Source organism: Centropristis striata, chromosome 4 (genome assembly GCF_030273125.1).
Source record: "Centropristis striata isolate RG_2023a ecotype Rhode Island chromosome 4, C.striata_1.0, whole genome shotgun sequence".
NCBI lineage: Eukaryota > Metazoa > Chordata > Actinopteri > Perciformes > Serranidae > Centropristis > Centropristis striata.
Window position 1 is genome coordinate 6,499,717 of NC_081520.1, and position 12,755 is coordinate 6,512,471.

Below are 12,755 nucleotides of genomic sequence, written 5' to 3' on the forward strand. Positions count from 1 at the left end.
GCAGGCGATGGACATGGTGCCTCAGCGTGATAACGCCCTGCAGGATGAACTTAACAAGCAGAACTCCAACGACACCCTGAGAGCCAAGTTCGCCACTCAGGCCAACACAGTCGGCGCCTACATTCAGGCCAAGATGGAGGTAATGGATTCACCAGGGCGGCCGCTCCGACTGCTCGCCATTGTGTCGAAGCGATTCATCTTAGCACAGCTGTGTGCAGTTTGTCACAGTTTTCAGGCCAACATTGTAAAACCGTGAGCTCATAGAGCAAAGAGTCCAGATAGGTGAACATGTGCAGCTTTCTACTACAAGTAAAAGTCCTGCATTCAAAACTTACTGAAGTAAAAGTTCAAAAGTATCAGCATCAAAATGTACTTAAGTATCAAAAGTAAAAGTACTCGTTGAACACAGAATGTTGCAGATTGTTGTATATATTCCAAATATTTTTTTTTATTTTTGGTGTGCTCATGTAAGCAGCTTTTTAATTTTATAAATTTAGGACTCATTTCAACTACTTAATACACTGTTATGAGGTTTTATAAAAATGGAAATACTCTAGTAAAGTGCAAGTACCTCAAAATTGTAATTAAGTGCATTACTTGAGTAAATGTACTTTACATTAGATGGTGCTTAATTGTCCTAAAGACCAATAATATGTCAGTAAATCTGCATTATAGACAATAGGTTTGGGCTTTTTCAAAATTTCAGACATTGTGCAATTAAAAAAACAGAAAATAATTTACACAGGATGTCTTTAGGATGTCAAATTCAATGTTTTCAGGCCAACATTGTGAAACTGTGAGCTCATAGAGCAAAGATTCCAGATAGGTGAACATGTGCAGCTTTCTACTTCTCAAGCAATCTTAACTGAATTAGATTTTTTTTTATGTACTGTATCAGAACAGGGCTGCAGCCAACACACATTTTCAATAGCGATTATCTCCTTGATTGATTGATTACTCATTTGGTCTATAATATTTCAGAAAAAAAAGTGAAAAATGTCCAGTTCAGTTCTCAAAGTCCAAGATGATTATATGCCTTTATCTGTCAGTCCAAAACTAAAAGATATTCAATTTAATATGATATGAAACAGTAGAGCAGGAAGGCTCTATTTCTGGAATGCTGAAATCAGCTTTTTCTGCCATTTTTGCATGAAAAATTACTGCTGATTATAATTATTTTTTGATCTACTAATATTCACAGCCCGAGATTAGAAACAAAGACTCCAACTTCAACTCTTTGAGCTTTATTTTCAACCATCCTCTGCTGCACATAAATCATTTTTAAACTGATAATAACTTGTCATTTAGCAGTAGTGATGTACACATGCAGTCTCTTATGTTGTTTTGTGTTCAGCTTCAGTATAAAATGCATCTGTCTTCACTTAAGGCAGGGATGGGCAACTGGAGGCCCGGGGGCCGCATATGGCCCGCACCCTCACTTGAAGTGGCCCTCAGTACAACTACATGCATTTGAGCATGAAATCTTAAAAGTGCAGTTTAAAAATGCACAAAATTACTTCTTGTAATTAATGTTGGTCTGCTGTTCTTGCACTGAAAAAAAAATAAATCACAGTAAGTGGTTATTTTTTGTTTGCTTCAAACCTTTTGTATTCCTATTTATACTGTTATACATGCATTTGAGCATGAAATATGTTGCATATTTAAAATTGCAGTTTCATCATGTCTGGTTAACCCTCTGGAGTCTCCAAAAGCGCCAGAGTATGGCTTCTTCATCACATCCAGACTAGAAAACAAAGCAGACCAAAAAAAGACACAAAATGAGAAAACAGAATAACCAAAAAAACCCCACAGAAGACACAAAATGACAAAAAAAAGACACAAAATGACAAAAAAAGACACAAAATGAACAAAAAAAGACACAAAATAACTAAAGAAGACACAACGACAGACACAAAATTACCAAAAAAGACACAAAAAAGACACAAATGACCAAAAAAGACACAAAATGACAGAATGAAGACACGAAAAGACATGAAAAGGATTAAAAAATGGACAAAATGGCCCAAGACTCCATAGAGTTAAGTGCATGGTCCTATATGTGGTAGTGTCGATGAAAAATTGTGGCCCCCTGCAGCATTTAAGTTGCCCATCCCTGACTTAAGTCATACAATGAGGTCTTATTACACATTCTAATGAGAGAAAAAAAGGAAAGAAGAAAAATAAGGAGATTATAAATGTTTCCTCTGCTGTGAAAGCTTACGTCAGAGTGTCACATTGTGCTGCAGGAGGAACAGGAGAGTAAACAGTGTGTGTGTGTGTGTCTGCAGGAAATCGGCAGGATATCCATCGAGATGAACGGCACTCTGGAGGACCAGCTGACCAGCCTGAAGGACTACCAGACCACCATCATGTCTTACATGCCTGAAATCAACACACTGGAGGGCTACCACCAGCTCATCCAGGAGGCCCTCATCTTTGACAACCAGTACACTTCCTACACAATGGAGGTAACACAAGCTAACCTAGAAAAACAATGTTCTAAAGGATATTTCACATTATTCCCTGATCTTGTGGCATATATCTTCATTATCCTTATTTCCAACTGCACTTAACTCCAATGCTACCATTTCCTGAATAAATATGATGATTATAGCCATTTCCCAAATAATTCTTCCCAATAACATTTAATCTATTGCCCGGTAAAGAGAGCATTATGTCTGATTTTTACATTTCCTCATTGTACTCTTTTTGTGTACTTATTTTGCCACCACATAATATCTTATAGATTGGTTTCTCACACACACACACACACACACACACACACCGTCATCACAGTCTTGCTCTTTTACGTGGTGTTTCCTGTAAGTCTAGTAAAGTGAATTAAGGTCTGTCCATGCCGTAACTATAAAAATATATATTTTTAAATTGTTCTAACAATGATGGCGTGTCGAATGCTTTTGTTGGGATCACTTTTAGAACAACTTGATGAGTGTTAGAAACACTGACATCTTATTCTTATTATTCATAATCTTGCAATGTCAAAATAAAAATAATGATAGATAAAAGCTAAATAAAGTGCTGACCAAGGTTATAATAGATTTAGATTTTTTCTGATTTAGTTTTAATTAGTTTTTAGAGTGAGTTTGCTAGTTTTAATTCGTTTTTATTTTTGGGAAAATGCTTAGTTTTAGTTTAGTTTTTATTAGTTTTAGTGTTAGTTTTAGTTTTCTTGTAATGGGGTATTTGCTGGGTGCCAGATTCAGTAAGGTCACAATAAATGTTTCCTTTATTTCCTTTATCTGATCCATCTCAACCCCAATATGTTTATTAAGTCATAAAACCAGATAGATGACATAGATTTTTATATCAACCAAAAAGGTTTACGTATGACAAAAAAGTTGACAGACGAAAACTAACATTTCCAATATAATTTTAGTTAGTTTTCTAACCACAAAATACAGTTTCAGTTAGTTATCGATTTTTAAAAAACTCGTTTTTATTTCAGTTAACGAAAAAAAAAAAAAAATCTAGTTTCCGTTAACTATAATAACCTGGGTGCCTGCTTTAGTTCACATGATAATGCAGAAGATGAGGGACATTAACACCTGTTAATCATTCTTTGTTTGGACGGCATGTCAAACTCTGTAGAACAGCGTGTAACATCCATCTCTCCTTTCATTTCTTTTTTTTTTTTTTTCAGTTCTATCAGTTTAAAGGTTTATTACACCATCAGTTCTATCAGTTTAAAGGTTTATTACACCATCACTAAACAGTTGAAGGGTGATTACACTTAAATATAAAATACTAACAAATGATTAAAGGTTTGTTACACCAATGTTTTCTTTATGTTTAATAACCTAAATATGTATTTTGTAACCATTTACAAAATACATTTATATAATTTTCTCTCCTTTCATTTCTCTTCCCCTCCCTCCCTCCCTCCCTCCTGCAGCACCTCCGTGTGGGCTGGGAGCAGCTGCTCACCACCATCGCCAGAACCATCAACGAGGTGGAGAACCAGATCCTGACGCGTGACGCCAAGGGCATCAGCCAGGAGCAGCTCTACGAGTACCGCGCCTCCTTCAACCACTTTGACAAGGTCAGGGGTCCAAGCTGGCGTCTCCTCATAATGTCTCACTAGGCCCGGCAGCACTGTGTTTGGCAGCTCAGTTTATTTCTTTGTTGGTTTTGTTTTAACTTGGATAGACCCAGCGATGGAATGTTACTTTACTTACCGTATTTCCTCAATTTAAAGCCAGGCCCCTATTAACCCATTTAGGCCTAAAACGCCTGGTAAAAATGCCTGTAAAACCTCTGGGCGATTCTGAAAGAACCCCCTAAAACCTGAAGCTTTTCTGGAAATTCAACAGAAGATTTTTCAGCCTCTGTAGCAGATAGAAATTAAATTCAAAAAGTATTTGAGAGCTTATACTATTGAAGTTGAGTTTATTTGTCCAAACCTTCAATAAAGTTTTTTAAAAAATCAACAAACTCAGCAAATGTTACATTTGACTGAATAAAAATGCTATGCATAATACTAATACATGCCCATTAGCAAGATGCAAACATGATATGACCATTGGAAGAAATAGACATAGTTCTCATTAGCCTACTGTAATAAAAAAATAATAATAATCATAATAATAATAAATAATAATAATACATTTTATCTATATTAAACTTTTAGGGTACTCAAAGACGTATAAAGTAATATAAGACATAAACAGTCTTGATTTCTTATATCATCACAATCAATTAGTATTATTATTCTTATTATCTCCAGATGGCCACAAATCTGTCTGTTCTTCGGTGAAAATATGTAGTCTAAAAACATATTCCTCATCCATAAATCCCGGTCGATTGGTTCCGAAGGTTCAAAGTCAAAGTGCCGGTCAGAGCTGCCCTGGTTTTCTTTTTTTTAATAAAAGCCTCCTTCAAATAACAGCCTGCCCCTTTTATTAGCCGGGTCCCAAACTGATTTTTTACTAATAGAAGCCCCGGCTACTATTTGAGGAAATACGGTAAGTATTTTCATTGTGTAATATTATGTACATTAGCTCTGTGAACATTTAATGTTTGTGAGAGTAACCAGCTGACTGAATGAATGTTTAGACCTTACAAGGGGGTGAAAGACGAGCCAAGCGTGTGAGTATTCCTCCTGATGTTTCACAGGCGAGCACGTGTTGGGGTGTGAGCACACAGTCTATGTCTACATCAGTGTTTGTACAGGCGCTGTGAGAAAAATACAGTCTTCTTGTGTTACTTTAAAGAAGATGAATGCAGTTACACCTTAGTTGTAAATCTGTTTACGCTGAGCTTTGAAATATCCACTGATGGGAATATTAATATCATCTTCATGTTAATGGCAATAAGAACTTTATTTGTAGTTTAGTGTGAGGAGAATCTGCTGGTGCTTAACTGGGTCTAAACATCACAATATGTCACCAGACCTGTTTGTGCTGTGGTCCTGTGTGTGTATGTGTGTGTGTCAAACCTGATATATAGTTCTATGAAACTCATCAGGATGAGAACGACATCACCATCATTCATCTCACATCACTGTGTGTGTCACTTTTGTCCTGTTCAGACCTGCATTTACAGGCGTCCCAGGTCACCTGATCACAAGTGAACGGCCCTGAAAGTAGAATTCAGTTCACTTTAACCCATTGAGGCCTGAAAAACCGCTGGGCGATTTTAAAATAAGCCTCAAATTTTCTGGAAATTCTGGAAAAATTCTGGGGAAAAAAGTGTGAACTCTTCTACTAAATAATAGATTTTTCAGCCTCTGTAGCAGATAGAAATGAAATTCAAAAAGTATTTGAGAGCTTATACAAATACTACAAAACGCCGTAAAGGCTTTCCAGGCTTCAATGGGTTAACATTGGAAACAACTCCACATGCGTCCTGAGTGACTGCTTGTGATCGGATCTCATTTCCTTGCTCCGTATCAAATAAAGATCACTGACAGTATTATAATATATTCAAAACACAAGATGCACCCTCAGTTGCATCTATGACATTAGAAAATTCTTAAACATTACAGACCGGGGCTGTGTTCAAAATACTAACATGCTTTTCATAATAAGCATGAAGTAAAATTGAGTATGCAGTGCATTTACACTGAACAGTACATGGATTGCGCAGCGCAGTAGTGGAAGAAGTATTCAGATCCTTTACTGCAGTAAAAGTACTAATACCACACTTGGAAATTACTCCACTACAGTAAAACTTACTGAAGTAAAAGTACAAAAGTATCAGCATCAAAATGTAAAAGTTTTTGGTGCACTTATGTAAGCAGCTTTTTCATTTTATAAATTTAGGACTCATTTTAACTACTTAATATACTGTTATGAGGTTTTATAAAAAATGGAAATACTCTAGTAAAGTACAAGTAACTCAAAATTGTAATTAAGTGCATTACTTGAGTAAAAGTACATTACGTTAGATGGTGCTTAATTGTGCTAAGGACCAATAATATGTCAGTAAATCTGCATTATAGTTTATACTGATTAAAACGAATCACCTACGATAAGTTTGGGCTTTTTCAAAATTTCAGACATTGTGCAATAAAAAAAAAATAGTTCACACAGAGGATGTCTTTAGGATGTCAAATGCATCTTAAATGAGTCTTGAGTGCGTTCATGCTTACTTACTTACTAAGAGCTCCTTTTTGTAATTGGATCACCCCAGACCTGTTGGTGCAGGTCTGAATGGAGATCACATCACATCAGTGTTTCTGGGCACATGACACATTGTGTTATTTGAGAGTAGAGCCTCTCAGAGTCTCCAAACAGTTTTCTTTGGTATGATATGAACTTGTTTAACTAGTGGACATGCAGACTTCTCCGCCATGTGTGTAGAGATGGTTGGTAGTTGAAATTGTATGTTTTTATAAATCTGCTGCCCAATAACATATTTATATTATCTTATTTTTTCATTAGAAAGTATTAGGGCTGGGTGATATATTTATCCCGATATATTTAGGCTGAATATCGATATACGATATATATCCTGATATTTTTATTGCAAAGTGAGAGCAAATGTTAAAAGTCAAATATGACATGTCACAAGTAGTTTTATTGAAACCGTTAATTTAAGTGACATAAATACTGTATATCAACCGGAGTACCTTTTTTAAAATTAAAGCTCCATAAAGTGTACATATAAATAAAAAAAAATAAAATAAAAATAGCCTATGAAATAAAATAGGCCAATCTTTTTCCGAAATGAATATATTTATATGAGAAAAGAATAACAAACATTACAAAAGAACTAAATATGACAAACCCTAGTAAGGGCAGCATTTTTATATATAGAGAAAAAAAAATAACTATATGGATATATGTGATATGGTCTAATTCCATATCACATTTAAAAATATCTTTGATATCGATATATCGCCCAGCCCTAGAAGGTATTTTAATGTTTGCAAAGTGAATTTCCAAATTAACTCTTTGTGTTTTTGTGAATACATTGGAATGCATTTCCAGAAATAACTCAATGTGTTTGCACATGCTGGTGTCTCCACTGGTCCGTCATGGCTGCCTGTTGAGCTGTGTGTTAAACATCCATGTCTGTCTGTCTGTCTGTGTGTGTGTCCCTCCATCCTCCATGTCCTCGTCTTCTCCTCCCATGCTGTGGATCTCACCGTCACCATCCTCCACCATCCCTGTGTTGCTATTGGTTCATCCTCATGACGTGGCTGTCATTGTCATTGGGTGTTTGGCCGACCTCAGGACCACAGCGGGGCCCTGCAGGCCGAGGAGTTCAAGGCCTGTTTGATCAGTCTGGGCTACGATGTGGAGAACGACAAGACGGTAGGAGCTCCAGGACGGGACGGAGGGAAAGAGTTGGTGTTTGTCGGGTCTCTGAGCAGGAGAGCAGGGCGGAAATCACTGCCAGGCAGTCTGGGTTTCAGCTACAGCTATACTGATTTGATTTTTGATTTGATATTTTGATTTGAATGATTTATTTCAAATATGCAACAACAATACAATAATAATAATGCATCAACAGGAGTCAGCCCTAGTGACTCCTGCACTGATAAGGCCGCCAAGCACTCTATAAAAATGCCACAACATATTTGAAAAGGGGTGGGAAGAATTAAAAACTTGTTCAATCCCACCCCACTTCTTTAAACAATATTAACAGGTCAGAAATCAAAATCGAAACTCAAACTCAAAACTACCTGTTTCCTTCAGACTAATTTCTCATTTTCATGATATCAATTCTATGTATCAACACTTGCATATCTATACACCGATACACATAGACACACACAAGCGTACAAACGAACACTTGCACATCTGTACACCATACCAGTACACATAGATGCATACAAACATACCAATACATTTCCTGTATACCCATACACTTATACATAAACCTACACATACCCATGTTTCCTACTCACTGACACACTGAAAATGTCAGCCACTCCGACTGCCCTACAAAGCCTAACTGCAGTAACTACATTTTTGGTCAGAATTGAGTTCTAACTTAAAATGAACTCTTTTATGTCTGTTTTATCTTGTGACCAAGTTTTAGATTTCAATTTTACTTTATTTCAGAGAAATAATTATACAAAAAACACAAAAACAAACTCAAAACCAAGCAGTTATTTCACTTACCACAGTCTGCTATGGATATATATACTAATTTAAACATAAAAATAATAGAAACTGTAAGTTTATTTCAAAGGGAAATTATTATCTAGATAGTGATGAAGTTAAAAAGTGAGATAAAATTATATTAAGACTAAAATATAACATTTTTAAAAACCATTTATACACACAAAAAATAATAAAAAAATAAAACCACAAAACAGTCTATTTGCATGTAAATTAAAAATAGTAATAGTTTTTATTGTAGAAAGAAAATTCACATTTTAAAAATGGTCTAGAAACATAAATGGCACACTGAAAGCTTATATTATTGCACTTTCAACTGGCTTTCTCAGCTTGTCTACATATCATATATAAATAAAGTTATTACTGTAAATAAAACATGTGTATTTTCAATAAATAGATGGACTCCAGAGGGTAAAAGGAGAAAAACAATGATTTTACTTATGTCTGAATATATTCTGACCATGAATGTTTTGGTGTCCCTGCTGTATTTAGATTACAGATTGCTTTATTGATAATATTTCCTATATTAATTTGACAGCCATTAGTCATAACATCTAAACATACTGGTGAGTGATCAGTCAGCTCTCCTGCTCTGAGTCTGAGGAGGTCCAGACAGGGTTCAGTCCGTCAGCATGGAGGGCAGAGACATGTTGCAGTGTCCCTGTTTGTCCACCGGGGGTCTCTGTTGCTTTGTGCTGCTTCAGCTCCACCAGACTCTCTCTCTCTCTCTCTCTCTCTGAACAGGCCCCGCCCACTCTGTCTGTCTCTCTGTTTGTCAGGTTTTACTTTCGCTGTTAACTGTTTGTGCTTTTTATCTTTTTTTCCACCCCTCCCCCTCAAACATTACTCACTTTCTCCACAACATTGTGATATCTCTATTTCTGTCCATCACTCCCTTCTCCTCTTCATCCTCCCTGTCGACCCCCCCTCCCCTCCCGGCCTGTGCTGTGTTGTGGCGGCCCACAGAAGCGGTCAGGACAGATGGTCTCAGATGATTTCCGGGCTCTACTCATTTCTACAGGAAACAGCCTGGTACTGCTGCTGCATGATGCTTCCACAGGGTGTCCGCAGGTCCAACTACATCCAAAACAGTCAAAGCCTTAAAAGGCTTTCATCTCCCGTCATTTAAACTGTCCAGTGAGACTCTGACCCATTCATGATTAGGGCTGATATCTAAATGATTGTCAAATTGTGGAGAAAATAGTTTTGTTAACTCGCATCCTTTTTTGTAGTGTTTAAGGTAAAGTTCTTTTAACCCTTAATAGGACACTCATTGAAATACTTGCAAATTCCAAATTTCAACCCTACAGAATATTGGAGGATATTACATACAGCCAGAATGTGTAAAAAAAAAAAACATACGGACCCAGGGGAGGGGGGTAATATTTTGAGAAATAAATTTACGAGATTAAAGTTGCAAATCTACGAGAAAAAATGCGCAGATTTATGAGATTTAAAGTGGAGAATCTACGAGAAAAAAGCTGCTTTTTCCCACTTTTTTTCTCGTAAATCTGTGACTTTTTTCACACAGATTTGCCACTTTAAATCCCTTAAATCTGCAACTTTTTTTCTTGTAGATTTGTCACTTTAATCTAGTAAATTTGCAACTTTTTTCTCGAAATATTTTTGTTTTTTATTTTGGATATCCACCGAAGTTACCAAATACAGTTCTTCGCCCGATAAAGGGTTAAGCCAATAACAAAACGCCATACCTGAGAATCGAGGATGTGTTCAACGGTAGAGATGTCACTCATCAACAATCCAGTATTAATGATCTTTTTTTGTTATTTAAATGTCTTGAAAAGTTCCGTAAACAAATTATCAACTCATATTTTAGTTTCGTTTTCTCTGAGTTGGTGATTGTCTCATAATGATTACTGGCAAAATCAAATCCATTTGATATCGTATCGCTGCAGACTTTGTGATATTTATATCGTCCAAATAATAAAAATAATAATATCCTGTGATTGAACTTGTGATTTACAATTGATGTATTTGAGAAGTTTGGCTTTTTACTGAAACTCACTGTTCAATCGTTCAAGAACTTTAAACTATACCCAGCCCTAATCATTTTTTGTATTTTTTCAATCAACACTTACGGATATGTTCCCTTTTAGTGTGAGTTGTAAGTCTGACCTGCAGACACCCATGCTCTTTGTATCTCTCTCTCTCTCTTTCTTTCTTTCTCTCTCTCTCTCTCTTTCTCTCTCTGTCTCTCGCTGCTTGTCTTGTGTCGTCACATCTGTCTGCTTCTATACTTGCCAACTTTCTGCCCACTTGTTTGCTGCTGACTAACTCAAAATGTCATATTTTAATGAATAGCATCTAGTTCCTGTGTAGCTGTTTGTCGTCATGTCTCCTGTTTCCCATTGATATTAACCAGTGATCATGTTATGTGTGTCTGCATGTGTCTGTGTGAAATATAAAATATCAGGACCACAATCACGACTCTCAAGTCAATTTTCCGCCTCACGGAGGTCCTGATGTTTTACACACTTGTGTGTGTGTCTGTGTGTGTACATGTACACACAGAGTGCTGTGTGTCCTGGGTTAACCTGTTGTTTCTGGCTCGGCAGGGAGACAGCGAGTTTGCTCGCATCATGAGCATCGTGGACCCTAACGGCAGCGGCGCCGTCACCTTCCAGGCCTTCATCGACTTCATGTCCAGGGAAACGACCGACACGGACACCGCCGACCAGGTCATCGCCTCCTTCAAGATCCTGGCCGGAGATAAGGTGTGTGTGTGTGTGTGTAGGTGTGTGTGTGTACAGTGATGTGTATGTTATACCTAGAGCTGGGCAACATGATGCATATCATCCAAAAAAAAAAGTTTAAAAAAAGTGTATATATATATAATTATTATTTTTTAGCAAGTCTGAAATAAAAATAAATAAATACAATATATGCATGTAAACAGAAATTTTTATACATTTTTTGATATGTATCATTATATATATATATATATATATATATATAATGATGCATATCAAAACATTTTTTAGAAAGTCAAAAAATGTTCATATATTGTTCTGTTTACATGCATATTTGTTGACATAAATATGTCATATTAACGAACCCAAAAGTACTTTTTTTTTTGTTGTTGTTGTTGTTTTGGTTTTGGTTGACATGTGTTTTTATTCATTTAGGATATATATTTTTTTTAATGTCACGTTCCAATTCCAGTGTCTCAATAAAGTGTGTATATTTTCATCCTAAAATAATCAGGAAATAATTCATCATTTAAATTGACAATGAACTGAATTATATAAATAGCTTCCATCCGTTCTGAATCATCCCAAGCATCGATTTTTGATAACGGCTCATATCAGACAACATGTGCCATCAATAATAATCTGGTCCTGTCAGATGTATTTTGTAAACTCACTGTCCCTCCCTCTGTGTCCACCAGAACTTCATCACGGCTGACGAGCTGAGGAGGGAGCTCCCCCCCGACCAGGCGGAGTACTGCATCGCCCGCATGGCGCCCTACACGGGGCCCGACGCCGCCCCCGGAGCCCTCGACTACATGTCCTTCTCCACTGCTCTGTACGGAGAGAGCGACCTGTAGAGGAGGCGAGAGGAAGACGGGGTTTGGACAGACGCGGGGGGGAGGGGGGGTGGGGGGAGGTAGAGAGTAATTCTGTGTGTAGAGAAGTCACCAGGAATCGAGTGTTTGAAGAGTTTGAGTGGTGGGTGTGAGGTGCCCCTGGGCTCGCTGATAGAACCCATTGCTTTTCAGCTCTAAACAGATCCAGAGTCATCCATTTAGTGGTAAACAGGTTCATATGAGCGGGCGTATCCAGGGGCAGCTGCTCTGTAGTGCGGGTCCTTAGCTTCACCCTCTCTGCCTTTTGTGGGGTCAAACTGGGGAGGGACGGGGGAGGGGGGAGCACAAGTTAACCTGATACTTATGCTAATTTTTGTTTATTTTATTATAATTTCTTTCTTCTTGCCAGGGGGGTTCAGGGGCGGGGGGTGTGGGGTGTGCCGTGGCGACTGGCGAGGTTTGTGTATTAGATCCTAGAGAGATATATGCTGCGGGGTCAGGCGGCGGGGGGGAGGGGGGGGCGATCAACCAGAGATAAAATGACATATATACCCATAATTCCCGTGTTGCTGGATAAGGTGACCTGTCTAACCTCAGCTCTTTTCCTCCTCCTGTCT

General features: G+C 37.5%; 1 protein-coding gene across 6 annotated transcripts in view; it reads left to right on the forward strand.

Annotated features, from left to right (window-relative positions):
- Positions 1-12,542, forward strand: part of actn4 (actinin, alpha 4) — a 99,701-nt gene extending 87,159 nt beyond the window's left edge. Inside the window, exons 17-23 of one of the 6 annotated variants that reach the window (XM_059330829.1) lie at positions 5-139; positions 2,289-2,468; positions 3,914-4,060; positions 7,698-7,778; positions 9,558-9,623; positions 11,168-11,326; positions 12,001-12,542. In XM_059330829.1, coding sequence (XP_059186812.1) covers positions 5-139; positions 2,289-2,468; positions 3,914-4,060; positions 7,698-7,778; positions 9,558-9,623; positions 11,168-11,326; positions 12,001-12,159 — 927 coding nt within the window. In that variant the 3' untranslated portion in view covers positions 12,160-12,542. The remainder of the gene's footprint in view (positions 1-4; positions 140-2,288; positions 2,469-3,913; positions 4,061-7,697; positions 7,779-9,557; positions 9,624-11,167; positions 11,327-12,000) is intronic. The other 5 variants (XM_059330828.1, XM_059330827.1, XM_059330825.1 and 2 more) reach the window with 5 other exon arrangements.
- Positions 12,543-12,755: the final 213 nt, after the last annotated feature.